Consider the following 20,308-nt stretch of genomic DNA (forward strand, 5'->3'; position numbering starts at 1 on the left):
CATGAAACACTAAATAACTGAACAAATATTCTTTTCTCAGTATGCATGCACTTATTGGTAGATCAGCAGCTATACTTGTAGCTACTGGTCTAATTCAGCATGGTTCCTCTTTTGCTCTCATATGGACACTACTATAACAAAACAGAAATATTACATCAGCCTGCATAGACCGTCACTTCTCTATTGCTCCAAAACACCTTTTTGAGAGCTGGTGTGACGTGTTGTTAAATCGTGTCTTTCTCCTACAGCCAAGTTATTTATCGCTTATGTTGTGTCTTTGGGCGTTTTTGGATTTTTTTTTTCCTGAAAATGTTAGTTAATCTTATAATATTTGACCAAATCTTACTGACCTTGCTCACATAGGTTATAACTACTTCCCAAAATGATTTGGATATTTTTTGGTACATTTTTGGCAGGGTTTTTCCCACCTTGACCCACTTGTGATGTTCCATATCTACAAAACAAAATCTGGTTATGCTGCATTTTCACCAAATATCAGATTCAATAGTTTTGTCAATTTGTTTTCTTTCAATTTGGACAGATTTTGTATTTATTTTTGATCTGAGCTTATATTGGTCAAAAATTATCACCTGTTGAACATTCAGTGTTCAGGATCATGCTCATCCAACCCGATCACACATAAATGCGTATAAATAGTACGAGTGTGCAATGTCGTGGAATGAATACGCCAAAACTCATTTTGGCATGCATATGATACGCTGTTTTTCGCGTGCATATGATATGCACTTTATGGTGCGTATATGACACGCTCTCTTGGGTAGGTTTAGGGTAGTTGGGTGGGGGGTTCGTATGTATAATATGCTATAAAGTGCGTATCATATTCATGTTCACATAATGCTCATGTGTGCTTGCAAAGATAGAAGCCTCAGACCTGTGGATGCATGGACACACACACATACACACACACACACACACACACACACACACAAACACACACACATGTTCATGCACATCATCAAACTATTTTATTAACTACACTGTAAAAAAAATTGTTGGTTTAACTTAAAAAAGTAAGTAATCAGGTTGTCTTAAACTTGAGTTTATTGAAATTAAAAATTTGAGTTGATACAATGAAGAAAATTGGTTTAATACATAGAAACTCAAAATATTATTGTATCTGAACCACATAAAAAATTTGATAAATCATTAAAATAGCACAATTTGGCATGTTTTACTTGCATCACAAATAAAACACACAATTACCCAATATGCTTCTTTTAAAAACTAAAATATTTGAATAATATTTGAATAAAGGTTGTCGATTCTCAAAAATGTTCATTGTATTAACTCAAATTTTTAATTTCAAAGAACTGAAAGGAAACAATATTCTTATCCAATATTCTACACCAATCCAATAATAGGTGTTATCACAATGGATATGATATCATTTATAAGCTATTCTTTTGTAGGATAGTCATTTTCGGACAGAAACAACCACAAGTGTGACTTTGTGGCATTTTGTACTTAATAAAAGCATTTCAAAACAAACTCAGATGAATATTAAATAACATTAAGTATTTTGTTGAATATTGACAAAACTGTCCACAAATTATGTTTCTTTTCACACAAAAACTGAGGTGGCTCAAATCATTGAGGCCCATGACCAACAATAAATACAAAACCAGACCTAATTTAGGGAAATCAAGTCAACAAAAAGACTGAAGCCATTATTTGATGATAACATAGAATAGCGAGCAATTTACAAGCATTTTTTAAAAGGCCAGCCATTTTTGACCAGAGACATCAAAGGTGAAACAAGGTTTTCAACCCAGCGTAAGGGTTAAACACTGAAGAAGTGTGTGTGCCGTGTGTAGGACGGGAAGCTGTGGCTGAGAGCTGATGCACAGGAGAGAGGAGGGTGTGAATAGGTGGGCCAGTTGCATGGCCGTGAAAATGCGTGTCTTCTTGTGTAGGCTTTTGTCCCACATGTCTTTGCTTTATCCCATGTATGTAGATTCCACTTCCAACCTACTCAGACCCAAACGGAATATGTCAGTCTGAAAGACAAAAAAAGAGAAGAAAAAAAATTCAGCTTTTACCGTTGAAGATTTTTAAACTCGTTTTGAAACCAAATTAGACTTAAATGTTGCACTTTTTATTTTTTGTAGTTTTTTTGGTAGTGTGTAGTTTTCGCTTTTACTGTCACTTGAAACAACATTACAGGTTAAGTCCAGATTTGATAAGAATGGTTTGACAGGTTTTTTTTGGCCCTCGCTGGAGTGAGCTCACATGCACCGTACGCCCACCTGAGGTTATAAGTGATGGTTATCTCACTCTTACTGTGGGTCTCGCTCTCTCTGTGTTGCAGTGGGTCTTGTCACACTTCTCTAGATGAGCAGTTGTCATCTATAACGTGGCCAGAGACGGTGTGCACATGGCTCAAGGTAAAATTTCGTACCCTTCAGTGTTTGTGGTGGACAGTCCAACGAGACCCCCTCCGCTGCCACCCAAACCCGTCTATAGAAACCGGCAGAAGTGGATCCAGACCCTGCTGGTGATCCTAGTCAGTCTGGCTTTATTTGGGATGACCGTGGAGGCTTGCTTCATCTACCGTCTGTACTCAACCAAAGAACAGCCTGTAAGTACCATCCAGTCCAGCATTTATTTAGCGTTTCATTTAGTCTTGAATAGTATCTTTGGAACTATGGTACATATCAAATAACTCTCTTGAGTATTAGTAGACTGTTAGGTTAGGGTTTGGGTTATTAGAAAAAGTTGACATGTAGTTACTTAAAGTCAGTAGAATTTTAAAAAGTGGACCATTGAAATAAAGTGTTACCAACTTTTCACTCATATTGTCATGCTGATAATACAACAATAGAAACATTGTCAGTGCATGACTACGCACTGTGTGTAGATTGCAAGGTTTCTGTCAGGCTCCTTTCTTCCTCACATGAAGTTTGCAGAAATGCAGCTGGACAGAGCTGCTGGTGCTCAAACCACATAGCATGCTGTGGTTAGTTGACCCAAACACAGTTATGAGAAATGTGTCTTAACCAACATGCAGCAGGGTTATCTGATCTTATCTAATGTGGTAGTGTGACACAAATGAGTTAGCTGGAGGAACTAGGGAAAAAGGAGTCTTTTAGTTCATTGATAACTAAATTGAAGTAACACACATTTTTGGTTTACACATTAGCTGCGCTTGATAACGTTGGCCTACATCACTGTTTTTTATGCATATTATTTATTGTACAATTCCTTACAACCGAGCGAACGCTATATAGAACGTTACAAGTCAGTTCGGTTGATGAGAAGAATAGCGAAAATGATTTATTGACTCATTTGAGTCTCAGAAGGGTTATCTTCACAAAAGTCCCTGTTCAGCATTTTATTTAGTAAAAAAGTAACGTGAAATCGTTTAAAAAAGCTGTACAAACCTAAAAAAGTGACCAATCTTTTCTTCTATATCGTCCAAGTTTTGTCGGAAAATAATCAAATCTGTAGGACGGGGACTTGCTTATGTGCATCGGCTGATTGGATTTTGAAATGTGAATGTTGCTCTCAAAAGTGGAGGCAGATGAACGCAAGCTTGGAAAGGGGTTTAGTTACGACATTTATGATAAACTAAAAAATTGGGGTACTTTTTTTTCTATGAAAATATGATAAATCATTCACAATAAGATCTAGTACATGAATTTAGAAGTAGTTTCATTTTGTGAAGACTTTAATGCTTAATACAAACAATACTTCTAGCAGATGGACGTCTCCGAGATGTACTCGTGCTACATATCGTATAAAGGTTAGTTCACCCAAAAATGAAATTTCTTTCATTAATGGCTCACCCCAATGTCGTTCCACACCCGTAAGACCTCCGTTCATCCTCGGAACACAGTTTAAGATATTTTAGATTTAGTCCGAGGGCTTTCTGTCCTTCGAATGTAAGTGTATGCCCACTTGCTGTCCACGTCCAGAAGGTAATGAAAACATCATCAAAGTAGTCCATATGTGACATCAGTTGGTTAGTTAGACTCTTTAGAAGCGTCGACAATACATTTTGGTCCAAAAATAACAAAAAATATGACTTTATTTAGCATTGTCTTCTCTTCCTTGTTTGTTCTCTTGTTTGCTTTCAAACCTCAAATAAAGAATCAAACAGTCGTGAATCAGCAGATTGATTCGTGATTTGTATCGCCATGTCACGTGATTTCAGCAATTTGCCAGTTTGAAATGCGTTCTGAATCATTGTGACATGAAATAGAGCTCGTTCTGATTCATGACCTTTTGAATTTTTGTTTGAGGAACGTGTCAGAGAAGGCAATGCTGAAATTTTTATTTTATTTTTTGTTATTTTTGGACCAAAATGCATTGTTGACGCTTCAAAAGAGTCTAACTAACCAACTGATGTCACATATGGACTACTTTGATGATGTTTACTTTCTGGACGTGGACAGCAAGTGGGCATACACTTACATTCAAAGGACAGAAAGGCCTCGGACTAAATCTAAAATATCTTAAACTGTGTTCCGAGGATGAACGGAGGTCTTACGGGTGTGGAACGACATTGGGGTGAGTCATTAATGAAAGAAATTTCATTTTTGGGTGAACTAACCCTTTTAAAACGTTTCTTTTCAGATGTTACAGTGACGAAAATAAGTATTTGAACACCCTGCTATTTTGCAAGTCCTCCCACTTGGAAATCATGGAGGGATCTGAAATTGTCATCGTAGGAGCATGTCCACTGTGATAAAAAAATAAATAAAAAAATACAGAAATCACAATGTATGATTTTTTAACTTATTTGTATGATACAGCTACAGATAAGTATTTGAAAACCTGAGAAAATCAATGTTAATATTTGGTACAGTAGCCATTGTTTGCAATTACAGAGGTCAAACGTTTTTCTGTAGTTTTTCACCAGGTTTGCACACACTGCAGGAGGGATTTTGGCCCACTCCTCCACACAGATCTTCTCTAGATCAGTCAGGTTTCTGGCCTGTCGCTGAGAAACACAGAGTTTGAGCTCCCTCCAAAGATTCTCTATTGGGTTTAGGTCTGGAGACTGGCTAGGCCACGCCAGAACCTTGATATGCTTCTTACAGAGCCACTCCTTGGTTATCCTGGCTGTGTGCTTCGGGTCATTGTCATGCTGGAAGACCCAGCCTCGACCCATCTTCAATGCTCTAACTGAGGGAAGGAGGTTGTTCCCCAAAATCTCGCAATACATGGCCCCGGTCATCCTCTCCTGAATACAGTGCAGTCGCCCTGTCCCATGTTCAGAAAAACACTCCCAAAGCATGATGCTACCACCCCCATGCTTCACAGTAGGGATAGTGTTCTTGGGATGGTACTCATCATTCTTCTTCCTCCAAACACGTTTAGTGGAATTATGACTAAAACGTTCAATTTTTTTTTCTCATCTGACCACATGACTTTCTCCCATGACTCCTCTGGATCATCCAAATGGTCATTGGCAAACTTAAGACGGACCTGGACATGTGCTGGTTTAAGCAGGGAAAACTTCCGTGCCATTCATGATTTTAAACCATGACTTCTTAGTGTATTAGCAACAGTAACCATTTACCAGCTCCTCCTGTGTAGTTCTGGGCTGATTTCTCACCTTTCTTAGGATCATTGAGACCCCAAAAGGTGAGATCTTGCATGGAGCCCCAGTCGGAGGTAGATTGACAGTCATGTTTAGCTTCTTCCATTTTCTAATGATTGCTCCAGCAGTGGACCTTTTTTCACCAAGCTGCTTGGCAATTTCCTCGTAGCCCTTTCCAGCCTTGTGGAGGTGTACAATTTTGTCTCTAGTGTCTTTGGACAGCTCTTTGGTCTTGGCCATGTTAGTAGTTGGATTCTTACTGATTGTATGGGGTGGACAGGTGTCTTTATGCAGCTAACAACCTCAAACAGGTGCATCTAATTTAGGATAATATATGTAGTGAAGGTGGACATTTTAAAGGCAGACTAACAGGTCTTTGAGGGTCAGAATTCTAGCTGATAGACAGGTGTTCAAATACTTATTTGCAGTTGTATCATGCAAATAAATAGTTAAAAAATCATATATTGTGATTTCTGGATCTGTTTTTTTTTTTAGATTGTGTCTCTCACAGTGGACATGCACCTACGATGACAATTTCAGGCCCCTCCATGATTTCCAAGTGGGAGAACTTCCAAAATAGCACTGTGTTCAAATCCTTATTTTCCCCACTGTATATAGACATTTGGAAGATGTTTTGAGGAAGTTTATGGTTTCGAATGTGTGTAAAACTTCTTTTTAAAAGATGTCTACACAACAGATGTTTTCCAGATGGAATCAAGATGTACATGTAGAAAATATAGAGGTGATGCTTATGAACTGATGCCATTTTACATTAAATAAAGTGCAAGACTTTGCTGCTAATTAGACACAATAAATGCAGCAGTAGCAGCAGGCCATGAGACAGTATTGTATTTTTTTTATGAGGCGTTTTCACCCAAGGCATTTGAAAAATCATAGACTCGAAGTGAAATCATAAATGTGTGATTCTCTTTTCAGGTGCCTCCAGATGAACCTCAGACTGCCATGAGAAAACAAGGTAAAGATCACTCAAACAGTCTGTATGTCACAAGTTTACTCTGATTTCATTTTTTTTATTCTAGTTAAACATGGCATATTAAGAATATCAGATTGCACTTAAATCTATGGTAAATGTATGCTTTTTCTATAGATAAAATAGACCGCGTACCCTCCAAACACAAGCTTGGAGAAATTAAGCCATCAAAACCAATGGCACAACTGGCAAGTAAGTTCATTTTATTAAATTTTCTGTTTGTTTGTTTGGCATCATTGACAATCAACACTACCGATGTCTACACAGTTTTTCCGGAAACTTTCCAGGAATTATTTTGAAGAGATTTAAAAAAATATATTTTTTGGAAACTTTCTGGAAATTTACATTCAGCCCATATCCACCGCATCTCAGTTTTACATTTGTTATCAGAACTGAAATAATAATAATAATATTAATAATAATAATAATAATAATAACCTGAATATAAATATGGGAATTCCAACATTCACATGGACAGTGGACACTTGTTAGCTGGTTTTACTGCAGTATCCACTGCAATTCAACCCAGTTAATCAAACAAGCAAAGCTTTTACATAAGAATAAGAAATAATAAGACCTTTATACATGGGATCATGAGAAACATAAATTCAGCCAGTCACACATTTGAGTGCTAATGTAATGTCCTCTCCTCTATAGCCAATCAGAAACCAGTTAATGGAGTCATACTGTGGAATTATCAAGCCATCCTTCACCATGTCAAACACAGCGAGGACAAACTCATCATAGAGAAAGAGGGCTATTACTCCGTCTACTCTAAGATCAACTTCCATGACGATACCATCTCATGCTCCCACGCTGTGCTCTGGATTACACCCCGATATGCAGGGAGTGAGCTTGTGCTGCTCCAGTCCTCTAGGTTTCGTTCTACACCCCTGAGGCCGGCGACCACAGACAACAGCTACCTCAGTGGCGTTTTTCATCTCTACAAAGATGATGTTCTCTTTGTCCGGGTGAAAAATTGTACACTTGTGTTGTCCACAGCTGCTGAGAACTACTTTGGCGTCTTCATGGTTTAGATGATTTTCATGGAGTCAGATAATTACCAAATACTTTCAGAAAAGCTGTCACTGGGGCAGTTTCCTTTTAAAAAGTACAAATATGTACACTTTAGAAGGAAATATGGTAACATTTTTGTACCTTTATGAAAGGGTACCAAAAATGCTGGGATAAAAACAACAATTTCTGGGTTATTAGGCAACCCAACGCTGGTTAAATATTGGGCAGAACACTTGCTGGGTTATTTTAATACCCATTTTTAAACCCATTTGATGGGTTGTTTTGACATAGTTCTTGGTCAGCCAACACAATGGTTTGCACCATTAGCGGAAAGGTACAATTTTCATATTAGCACCGGCATGTCGCTAAGCTAGCGTTCCAAGCAGATGCTAGCTGCGAAGTACATGTGAACAGACTAAAGACGTTTACCTAAAGTAATAATTTAATAGGAATACAATGTAATACAACCTTGATTTAATTCTGGAAGTTTTCCCTCAGGACGTTTTCTCAAAATGACCGTTGTAATATTATACAGTTTTAACTGGTTGGGCAAAAACTACCTAACATTGGGTTACATTTACCCATTTGAACCCAGCAGCTGTTTTCAGAAAAACTACGCTTGGGTCATACACAAAATGACCCAACCCAGCAGAGTATATGACAAATCTTTAGAAATGTGAAAATATATATATATTAAAAAAGACTAACAATAAGAGTAAAAGTCATGTAGTTTATGTTTCAAAGTCTGTAATGTTTCTGCCAGTGTGTAGCACCTGCCGCTCTGCAGATCTCAACTTTAATAGCGGCTCAAATATATATTTTAAAAGACCTTTATGGACGTTATAGTTTGTGTGGCACATTTAGTATTTTTGTTTTCTGATTCTTAATGTAATACAGGCTTTGGTTTATAATGTCTGTAACTAGGAAATATCATCTGTATTCTGACTCCTCAGCAACAGGTGTCTGAATAAATTGAGAACGGCTGTATTAATAATTGTTTATGAAGATGAACATTATTTTTTATTGTACCTTTAATTTGCTTGAGATGTAAGATATTATTGCAATATATATATACCTGCTCCTTGCTTTAAAGATCTTAAATATTACCTTTTTAAAAAACTATTTTTTTGAATTGTTCTTATAAATATTTAATTAAATTATATTTAACTATTTGAAGATATTTCTTTCATACGGTGGAGCCTAAAAGTCTGAGACCATGTTGAAAATGTGAATATTTTTGTAACTTTCATGTCACAATGAAACAGCTTCTTTAAAATAGTTTCTTGTGACGTACATCCAAGTTAAACATTTTGAAGCAGCCTCCAATAATTTATTTAAAACTTTATTTACATCCAAATTGCGGCTTGTGATGACACATTGATATCTTAAAGGAACAATATGTAAGAATTGTATTTCAATAAATCATAAAATGGCCCTGATATGTCACTAGACATTAATAAATCATGTTAATATCAAATACTTATATCACTGACAACAGTAGTCTGGCCAGGATATTGTCATTTAAAGGTTGTTTTTGCAGCCCTCAACTGATGTTGATGTTGACATGTCGTGTTTTGGCCTGAAGCTCCGCCTTCCACATAATCGACCAATCACAAAGTCAGTAGTGTTTCGGCATCCGGGTTGCCAGATCTGCTCTAGTTACCACAGCTGCAGCTACAAACACTCCTGCTGATCCTGCAGACTTATCTGGCAACCTCGATTCAGGGGGAGGGGGAGAGGGGATACACCGCTCTACAGTCATTTAAAGGTGATTGCAGTACCAATTTTGGCCACAATCTTACATACACTTCCTTTAAGACACGAAACGATGGGTTTTTGCGAGAAACCGAACAGTATTTATAACATTTTTTTACCTCAAAATACGTCACTATGTCTAACAGCCTTCTGCATGTAATCACTTCCAGTGAGTTAAAATAAAAATTTTGTCATCGTTCACTCAATGTTGGTAATCAAACCATTAACAGCAGCCATTCACTTCCATAGTATTTCCCCCCTGCCTGATTGCCAACATCGAGTAAATGATGACAACATTTTAATTTTTGGGTGAACTATCCAATTAAGTCCTGCATCCATTACCAGAGAGAAGTCTGAGGAATTTTGCAAGATTGCAATTTTGTAAAATAATAATAATAAATAAGTAAGCATAAAGGTCCCTCCCATAACCTAACCTCCATTTGGGCGAAAGTTGTCTGGCTATCACCAGACCAAGCTCACTTTAAGATTGAACATTGATCTGGGGAGTCTGCTCTGTATTTTTACTGCACAAGAGGCGTGATCAACAAGCATTATTTGAATGACTCTGTATGTAATTGGATAGTCCTTCAACCAATCAGACCACAAGAGACATGATCAACAGGCACCGACCCATCGCTTCTCTATCTGCCATCACGTTAAACCCGTCAATAGCGTGACAGGTGGATAAACCAGTCTGTGATTGGTTCCCGCAAAAGTGTAACAGAAGCAGTAAAATTTAATGTACAGGTTTTCAGACTGAGTTGCCGGGCGAAATCAAATTGCTTGCAGATCAGGCTGGGTTTACCCAGTCTAGGGCATAAGCACATTTACAAAAAATTCACAAATGTATAGGAATTCGCTACCAATTTGCCAAAATATAAATAGTTGTGGTTGTGTTGGTTGAAAATATCAAGTTGACATTCTAATTGAACATTGTGGAGTAAAGAAATAGACTTCTGAGCTGGAAAAACCACACTCTGGTCGGGCCAATCGCATCGTGTATAGAGTCGGTGGGCGGGGCTTAACATAATGCCGGCAGAGTTGCACTTGCGTGCTTCTAGTAAACACAGAAGCAGGCGAACGGTGGTCTTTCAAATCGGCTTTGACCGCAACTCTGGAATATTTGGAGTTAAGTTTTTCTCTGAGAAAAGAACGGAACTGAAGTCATTCTTAAGAAGGAAAGATGTGTTCAGAGTTTTGCCGAAAATTTAATCTATCAACTATAGCTCCGCTTCACCTTCGTTGCTCTGGTTGGTGTAGCGCTATCCTATCGCGTGCAGAGGGAGTTTGAAAGACAACCATTTATCCCGCCCCTCGGATTGAGCCCTGTCAATTGTGAGCTTCCGAACCTAAAAATGTTGATGTGGCTTGTCAGGATACAGAAACATTGAATCCCACAGAAATATTCATTTTGCGAAATAAACGCATTTTCTCAAACTTTTGGACCCCTTTATTTGAAAGAGGATGCAATTTATTTGAATGCTTATTTTCTCTGTGTATCAGCGGCACAAAACTTTTCAATTATGTTTTTCTTTATTAAATGTGAATGTTTGTTTATTTCGAATGCATTTTCTACTCATAATAAACTTATGGCAAACCTCAGTCGGCTCCAAGTCATCATTATACGGCCACGTTATGTAACACTCATAGCATGAGATGTCATTTGGGTGAGGATCCGTAATGATGTGCGGTTTGACCTTTCCTTCTCATCTACACTGACACTTTCATTTGTGAATCTTGCTTTATCTGCAAATGTATTTTTAAACTCATAATGTACAGTTTTTCTGACTCATCTCTCCACACCAGGGACTTTGTAGGGTAAGATGAGTCATTTGTCTTTTTGAGATGCTACCTGTTTACATGTCAGATGACATCAACGTGCCACTGCAGCAAACATTTCAAGAAGCGCCCGGTTCACGGTCCGTTTTGCACGCAGATGCGCTTATCGTTTTAATCGGGTCCCGTTTCGTTTGGTTTTGTTCTAAGAAGCTTCTCTTTGTGAACGCCCACGCTGCTGTGTATTCTTAGCAGAGCTTGTAAACTGCAGAGGAAATGGGGGTGGGGGACGCTAGCCACAAACACAGGTACAAAGAACGGCTGTTTCGCTGACTCAGATCTGTCTGTCTAAAGGCTGAAGCTCCTTTAACAGGCTCGGTGGAAGATTCCAACCCACACATTTAGACTCCAACATTTCATGACATTATCACTTTCAGAAAAGAGTATGTTGATTTTGAGCTGTCAGTGCATGAGTTTGATATTTGAAGCTTTGATGTCAGGCACAGTCAGCCTTGAGTTGATTTTGAATGGGAAGGTTTTGTGTGTGTTGATGTGTGTGTATGTATTGTGGATAGTTTATTTGTGGGTGTCCAGTGTATGTTCACATTAGCATATTTAGTCTTTCTCCTGCTTTGGTAGGGTGAAACTGAAAGTTTTTTGACTGGATTTGCCTGCCCTTTCAATTTCCACTATATAGTCAACCCAATCACATGTAAATGCATATAAATAGTAAAGCGTGCGAAGAGATTTGACTTCACATAGAGTAACAATTAAGATCAGAAGTGTTGCTGATTTCAGGACTAAAAAAAATTGCTTTTAGCTCATAAAAACAAAACGCTCACATGGAAATCCAATTTAACCTGTTACGGTTCACTGGCCCACTGGTGGGCCCATTTGCCACTGCATGTTTAAAACAATTATATCCTATATTTATCCTGATCTAATGTTGACAAACTATATATCATTCGAAAGCTTACGAACTCAAGATTCATCCCGTGAAGCCCGTTTTGAAATCGGACCTTGCGTTCCCATGGAAACGGTGCTCTAAATTATTCTAGCGGCCTCCTCCCCAAGATGCGTCGTCATATTTCATATTTATTTAACTACTTTATAATAAAAACCTTTTCTAATCTTGACAAAACACATATCTTCAGAAAGGTCTGAGTCTCATGGTTCTATATCTACAAATTGTTTTGTGATATTTGGAAATAATATATATAATTTTGACACAGGAAATTGCATTAAAATGACACCCGGTGGCTATTTTTTGGTACAACGCCTAAACAAAACCTCATGGGAACTTCAATTTTTGTGATATCAACTTCAAATTTGGAACAAAAACTGATTAGACATATGGCTTTGATTTGATAGTCATTTTAGAGTACAACTTATTTTGTAATATATATATATATATATATATATATATATATATATATATATATATATATATATATATATATATATATATATATATATATATTAAATATTAAATATCTAGTAGAGTATTTTTGATTTACAGTAAATTTAAACTTCCATAACTTTATACTTTATTTTTTTTTGAAGTGATTTCCCTTGAGCAATACTCTGCTGACTGTCTTCTTTAGAAGGATACCAAGCGTATGTCTATATTCAAAAGCATTCCTGAATTGCAACCATTTCAGTTTGGATAGTGAATTTTCATGTATATTTTCAAAAAGGAGGGTGACAGTTAACAGGTTAAAGGGATCTTTATCCAAAAATAAAAATTCTGACATTTACTCATACCCAAGTTGTTACAAACCGTATGACATTTTTTCTTCTGCTGAACCACAGACCTTAAAAAAATATGGACGCGATTTCATTCTCTTCCGGACGCGATTTCATTCTCTTCCGCTGAAGAAAAGTGAAGCCGCCGAATATGGCGCAGATTTTGCGCAGATAATAATATCTTGCGCAGATTTGGGACTGAAGGTGTTTCTCAATGTCAAGGATGCTTCCTTGGAAGGACTGATCCTTCCAAGTCACTTCCTCCAGAGGCTAGGTGAGGCGCCTCTTGAGCATTCGGAGAACACGTAAATGGAACAGGCTAGCAAGTGCACGTCATTGCATCATTACGTCAGTGAAAAGGTATGAACGCCTCCATTTGTTCCTTGGTCCCTGTTAAAAAAGATGAGAAAGCTATTAATAATGCTGTGAATAGCATAATATTAACGTTAAATTAATTTGTAGGCCTACAACTTAACTAGTTATTTATAAAATGCTGGTGACAGCAACCAAGCTTAGTTAAATAACAGGTCCGTTGGCCATCAATAACGTTATGTGAGTATATATTTTTTTTAGGGGTGACCCCTAATAGTCGAAGATTCGATGCATCGATATGCAGGACCGGATTCGACCACTGATCTCATGGTCGAATCTTCGCGGGTGTTATGAAACGAGGATCATACCATTTTGGCAATATGGGGGTGCTCAATATTAGTGTTATAAAGACGTGTCGCTGCGCTGAGCGATCGCCCCTTTAAGGGCACTGAGCTTCGCACCGGACGTGCCGCGCCTTTAAAATTCGAACACATACAGCGACGGTGGCATTCAGTTTTGATCACTTTATTAAAAGTGGTGGCTGTGTGCCGTGTGTAAATTAAAATAAAAATAGTCTTAGCCTCCTGCTGACTATAGGTCTTGCCCTTCCCAAACCGTTTATACCGTTTTTTTTTTCCGGTCTATGGTTTACACACACATAGATGATTCGACTATCGGTCAACCATAGAGAGATTCGAAAATTCGGATTCGAATGTGTAAATCCTTAGTCGGGGACACCCCTAATTTTTTATAAATATCAATACAGTAGTAATTTGTACCAGCATTTAAACCGTAAACTTTAATTATATTTACTACGGTTATAACAAATGTTTGTTAACGTAAATATACTTAAATGTAAAAGCAGTGTGGCAAGCAGGGACCGCCTGGAGTTTATGTTATAGTTTGTTTATGATTTATTACGTGTGTGCGGGCAGTCGTCTGTGAGGGGCTGCCCGTGTTACTTTCGTTTTGTTTATTTTTTATTTATAAAGTTGTTGAACGTTTGCCGGTTCCCGCCTCCTTCCCTCCCAACCCCGATACAAGCATATTTCCCCCGTTAACGCTCCGACTCCGCCAATGTCTGAAGATGGCAAAGCTGCGCGCAGAGGATTGTGGGCGATTTAAGAGCGTGAAGGCTACTCATATGCATCCTTTCCTGTATATGGCATATTTTTCAAACGAAGGACTCAGTCCTTAGTTGAAATTCCGAGGATCCTCGACATTGGAACAGTCCTTCGTTGGATGTCGATGACGTGGCACCCTCGGAATTCTGGCTTCCGAGGATCCTTCCCTGACATTGAGAAACGCCTTGAGTCTCACCTCGGGACCGGAGTCTGCGCAGAAGAGAGCAGGAGATAAAGGTGGAATATCAAATGCCCGCCCATAATGTAGAAACGAAAGCTAAAGCTCCAATTCCCTCCAAAAAACCTGAAAAAAGTCAGTCGGTGCCTCAGTGAATAGCCGTCCATCATAGATGTCAATCAGGACATCACCCCCCCCCCCCCCCCCCGTTTTTATAGCATCAAATAACTAACTAAAACCAAACTTATTTAAAAAAACAGACACTTGAAATGAAATCATCGTGATAATAACTGCCTAAAATGACAGAAACCGTCTTTGGGAAACAATAATTTGAAGTGTAATTTGATTGTTTAGTTTGTCTTTAGAATACACAGAGGGGCGAAGTTATGAGCTATACTTGGATTAACCACCTGCGGCCGATCGAGGCGTTTTGGCTTCAGTTTTTAACATGAGGCTTGTGCTGAACACAACGGAAGAGGTTTGGAAGAATGTTGGTAACCAAGCAGTTTAGTTTCCTATTGACTTTCATTGCATGTTTTTTTTGCATCACCTGTTTGGATACCAACATTCTTCAAAATATATGTTGTGTTCAGCAGGAGAAGGAAACTCACCTTGAACAACTTCGGTGTGAGTAAATGACAGACTTTTCATTTTTTGGGTGATCTATCAGCAATTATTATTATTTTTTTTAAAACAAACAACAAGGAAATATGTAATCTCGTCATTTTTGCTCCAACATCCCCATCATCAAATCTTTTCATATGACTGTATTCCACGTACTACTATGATTGTTTAGTGTAAGAAACGGAACTAATTGAAGTCATACTCACTGATAATTCACTGCATTGCTCAAATCTCACCGACTGCATTAAACAGGGCTTTTAAACGCGACATGCCAGGTGACCATTGAGGCCAAAATGCCATTGTGTGATTGTCACATGCCAGTTTCAATATGTGCAATAGAATGACACATGAGATCTGCAGCGGATGGGAAGAACTTTTAGTCTATATTGATCACACAAAGCTAATATGTTTTTAGAAGACTGCAGAAATTAAAAACTTGTATTATCATTTTGTCTTTGTCCTTTGCAAATCCCAATTGCTTCCCGGTTTAAGCTTTACTGGGTCAATACAGCTACATTGGGTCGTTTTGCCATGGGTTGAGTGTAAATGGCGAGTTAGAATTTGTGCACTTCCGGTTCCATCGTACCAGAGTCAATGGAACAAGAGATAAAGATTATGGCACGTGGATTTTTTAAATTATTTGTTTAATTTATTTGTAAGTCCAAGGATAGGCCTAAATAATTTATAATAAACATTCCAAAAACAACACAACTAATGTCATTTGCATATATTTGTATTTTAAACAAAAACTTTATTTGGGTAGGAAAGAATGAATAGGGTGAATTCGGGTGGATTGGTCCTGTCGACAAACACAAATGTTTTCAGTCACAACAGCTCATCACTTGAACAGCTCACAGTGTTAAGAAGTAAGTAAAACAGCGCCACCTGCTGCTGAAACATGGGAGATCAAGTGACAGAGCCTCTTCACCCCTATCGTCCGCGATCTGTCAGACATGCACTGTTGTCTTATTGTTTGAGGAAGTAGCGACAAATGGGAGTTCAGATAAAGGCCATTGAAGTGTGTGAAATGAGGGCTATTTTCCTCTTGACACCACCGAACAAAACAAGAGACACAAGAACGTCAAATTAGCATATTTCAATTTCATTTCAGTGACACGGGGCGAGAAAGAGAAGTTAGGAAAGAGAAGGGAAAAGAAGCTGATGAACGAGGTTCCCCTCAGCAACAGAAGCACACGCGCAGCGGAAATGTTTCTGCCCTATCTCCTCTTTATGTGGAGGTGGATATAACGGCTGATTTTAACAAGAGTGGGCTGTTAAATTAGCATCATGGACATAAATTTGTGGCTAATAATGAGTGTGTTTGCCCTTTACCGACTCAGCGGGAGCGGCCACAAAATGAGGAACACCCACTCAGGAGAGACGGGATATGAACCAGTTATCGCAATGTATGATTTATTATTTATGCGTAGGACTGCCAATATTATTTAAGCTCAGCCAAATTCCATCAGCTAATTTAAATCAATATTAATATGTCTTTGAAGACTATCATTGTTTTTTAAGTCTGAGTGCCTGATTTAAACCATGAAAATGTTTTATGCTAGTATAAATAACCATATGTTTATGTTGATTCAGTGGTGTCAAATAGTATGACCTGAATAATTCACATAACTTTGTTCGCTACATTTTCACCATAATATTAGCCTACCATTTCCCCCAGTGTGTTAATGGTGAAACATGTTGGAAAACAAATCCTAGTTGCATATCCAACTTATCAACACTTTCCTTATGGGGAAGATGAAGAGAAATATCCAATAGACAGATATTTTTGGAAACAAAGAAAAAAAAGAAGTAATGTAAGTCAGAGGTCTAAAGTTACAGTCATTGCTGTTTTACAAAATTTAGTAATGCAGGTTTTTGTCATGATTCGGGCATTTAGAAACTACATTTATGAGACAGTTGTTGTCAAATTTAGTGATTTCAAATATGAAATTTAATCGTAAGCTTGATGAACAGTTTTGCAGAATTTGATGTTTGACAATTCAAAGAGAGGAGCTGCACTTGCATGCCCGAGAGGCGTTTCAAAGATGGCCGCTGAGTGAAATGACTCGTCTTTGACCAAGAGAACATTTGGGTTGAAAGTGACATCTGTGTGTGTTGCACCAGGGCCTAAAATGAACTCTCACCAAGTGCCAAAAGTGAGTATATAATGTAAAGTATCAATCTCTAATTGGCCGGTGAGATTTTTGTGAATCCAAACAATGCAATGTTGTGAGAACATGAACGTGAACAAATATGAACAGGACTGTTGATAAGCCAGTGCTGCTTTGTCACAAAAGTTTGACCCTTAACATTTTATATATTTAAAGGGTTAGTTCACCCAAAAATGAAATTTATGTCATTAAAGGACCTGTTCTTCGCGATTCCATTTTTCAAATTTTAGTTAGTGTGTAATGTTGCTGTTAGAGCATAAAGAATACCTGTAAAATTATAAAGCTCAAAGTTCAATGCCAAGCAAGATATTTTATTTAACAGAAGTTCCCTTTCAAAGCCTACAGTGAACGGCCGGTTAGGACTACACCCCTGCACTTCCTTCAGGAATGACGTCACTAGAACCGTTTGTTGACTAACACTCCGCCCACAAGAACACGAAAAATAGGGGGCGTGGTCTTGTTGCTCTCCCACGTGGAGAAGAGCGCGCATTCAGCGCTTGCATCTCCCCGTTATGGTAAGAGGCGGGACCTTTCCGGGCAAAGTGCGCTAAGCTGCTGTCCAATCACAACACGGGGAGCGCTGGCCCAATCAGAACTCGTTACGTGTTTCTGAAGGAGGGACTTCATAGAACAAGGAAATCATCAGGCCGTTTTTAGGACAGAGGAAACAGCGCTGTACAGATAAGTCAATTGTGTGAAAAATACTGTGTTTTTTTACATGCGAAACATGAACTCATGTTATATTGCACACTGTAAACATAATCAAAGCTTCGAAAACACGCGAAGAATGGGACCTTTAAAGACCCTGTAAAGGCAATTCTAAAAAAAAATTGTAAACACATAATAAATGTTAGAAATGTATTGCTTAAACACATTGCAAAGATTGTGAACTGTGAAGTCCTGAATTATGGAGTTAGACCGTTAAACAGTTATTCACCATTGCTGTGCTCCGGATTTTCTAAGGCAGGACTAAAATGGCGGCTTGATGACGCACTGGAGCCACTAAGCCTGGCCCCGCCCCTACTGTCGATGACGCACTTTTTTAATGGAGAGCCGAGGATCACCACCAACATCTGCCTCTAGTGATCATTTTACACAGGATAGTTACTTTTGTCGGAGAGAACTGGGATTCACTGATAATCCGCTGTTACTGGCGAATGGGGCTGAACCGACTATCTCCCGCCTCGGCCTCAAACAACTTGTGTCTCAAACTGCTAGGGGTTAACAACGCCGTTCTTTGTAAACCCTAGAAATGATTGTGTGAAAATTCCAGAGCAGATTGTGAAATACTCAGACCGGCCCGTCTGGCACCAACAACCATGCCACGCTCAAAGTTCCTAATAATCCTTTATGGGTGTGTATTTGTGCTATTGCTTGTAATTTAAATGTATATTAGTTATGCTAGTAGTTTTAGCTGTGGCATCAACATTGGAATAGAGAATTTTGAATTTTCACTGGTATCTAAAATGTTTGTGTCATTACATTGTCCTTTAATGGCGAGTAAGAAAAAAATGTATGTTGAAAAGGCTCAGGAAGTTAATCGTGATTGGTGGGTTGGGAATTATTGACGACTGTAGCTTAGTCCCGCCTCCAGAGTTTGACGCACATTGTTATGTTCCGCTTGAAAGCTGCGGAGGGCTTGCGTGTATCCAAGCTATAGATGAGTGTGCGTAACTTGAAAAGTAAGTGTTGCACTGAGTATGTCAGATGGCTTGAACCTTTTATTAAACAACAGTGATTGGACTATTGGACTTTGTGCATTTTTACCGATGCCCTGTGATGATCCCAAATAAGTCAGAACCAGTCAATACAGTCCAGAAACCTATTTAACAATTTATGACCGGTGAATTTTCTTAAGTCACTGACGATTGGCATGTGTGGCAAAAAGTTAGGCCCTGTGCTCCTATTGACAATAGACAATTGACCTTTTTTGCCACAAATGTATGTATTGCATGATAATTAATGGTGCTTGCGTATAATATGGCGGGATAGGAGCAGACTACACTGATAACAATATTGACTGTGAACGCATAACCTAAATACCAAAGTAAACTTTGGACCTATAAGACTGTGAAAACCCTAGTTTTAGAGCAACAGGCCAAAAATACCTGGAGAGAGCTATAGCATTCCCATTCCACACAAAAATCTCAATCAATCAATCAATCAATCAATCAATCAATCAATCAATCAATCAATCAGTCAGTCAGTCAGTCAGTCAGTCAGTCAGTCAGTCAGTCAGTCAACAGCACCGTTAAAACATAGAAACAGGCTTTATATCCACAGATGCCATGTTAGATCATATTTGACTAGCGTCTCTGTTTAATCAGAGTAAATCACCAGAAATAAAATGATAACATTGCTTCCGATTACTGAAGAGCTTTTGATATTAAAAAAATGTAGTGCATATTATATTCAGGGCTGTTAAATGTGAGATGATGAGTGTGTGAAAAGACGTTGATGAGCTAACAAGGGGCTCCTCGAAAGCAGATGTGCTGAGTGATGTTTCGGTTTACGCACTCTCACTTTTTTTCAGAAAGAGGGTCCCGCTATTGAGTCATCAAAACATTATGTCACAGTACACAGAGCGATGACTCTATAGATTCAGGATCTCTGAGACGGATCTCACACGCAGAACCATAACAGAAGGCTCAGAGGTAACTTCACTAAAGATGATTCCGTTTAGTGCCAACGTAAGAGTAGGTACAAATTCGACATGCTTATTGAAAACATGTCAGTGTTGAAAAACCCACAGCTAGCTAATGATGTTTGCTGATGGATTCATGGAAATGAGTCACTGCTGCGTTTCTGCCCCCTCACTCCCACCTCGATGGAAAGTCTTATCATTGTCTGTATCGTTCTTGTAAGTATATCAGCGAGTCTGCCATCAGTATGAATGAGTCATCACAAAAAACACACAGAAAAACCAAACAATTAAAACAAGGTGGAAAAATGCATACGACGTTGGCAGAAAGTGTGTAGTTGTTTATTCAAGCAATTGTCTTACACTGTGTATAAGCTTTCTGTCAGATATAGCTGATAAAATACACA

The 20,308-nt window shown here is 38.4% G+C and overlaps 1 protein-coding gene across 1 annotated transcript; it reads left to right on the forward strand.

Annotated features, from left to right (window-relative positions):
* The first annotated feature begins 2,317 nt into the window (after window positions 1-2,317).
* On the forward strand, window positions 2,318-10,921 carry tnfsf14 (TNF superfamily member 14). Its single transcript, XM_067428783.1, has 4 exons — window positions 2,318-2,599; window positions 6,503-6,542; window positions 6,675-6,749; window positions 7,215-10,921. The coding sequence occupies exons 1-4, from the start codon at window positions 2,396-2,398 to the stop codon at window positions 7,592-7,594; spliced, it is 699 nt and encodes a 232-aa protein (XP_067284884.1). The 5' UTR covers window positions 2,318-2,395; the 3' UTR covers window positions 7,595-10,921.
* The last annotated feature ends 9,387 nt before the right edge of the window (window positions 10,922-20,308 follow it).

Source organism: Pseudorasbora parva, chromosome 2 (genome assembly GCF_024679245.1).
Source record: "Pseudorasbora parva isolate DD20220531a chromosome 2, ASM2467924v1, whole genome shotgun sequence".
Taxonomy (NCBI): domain Eukaryota; kingdom Metazoa; phylum Chordata; class Actinopteri; order Cypriniformes; family Gobionidae; genus Pseudorasbora; species Pseudorasbora parva.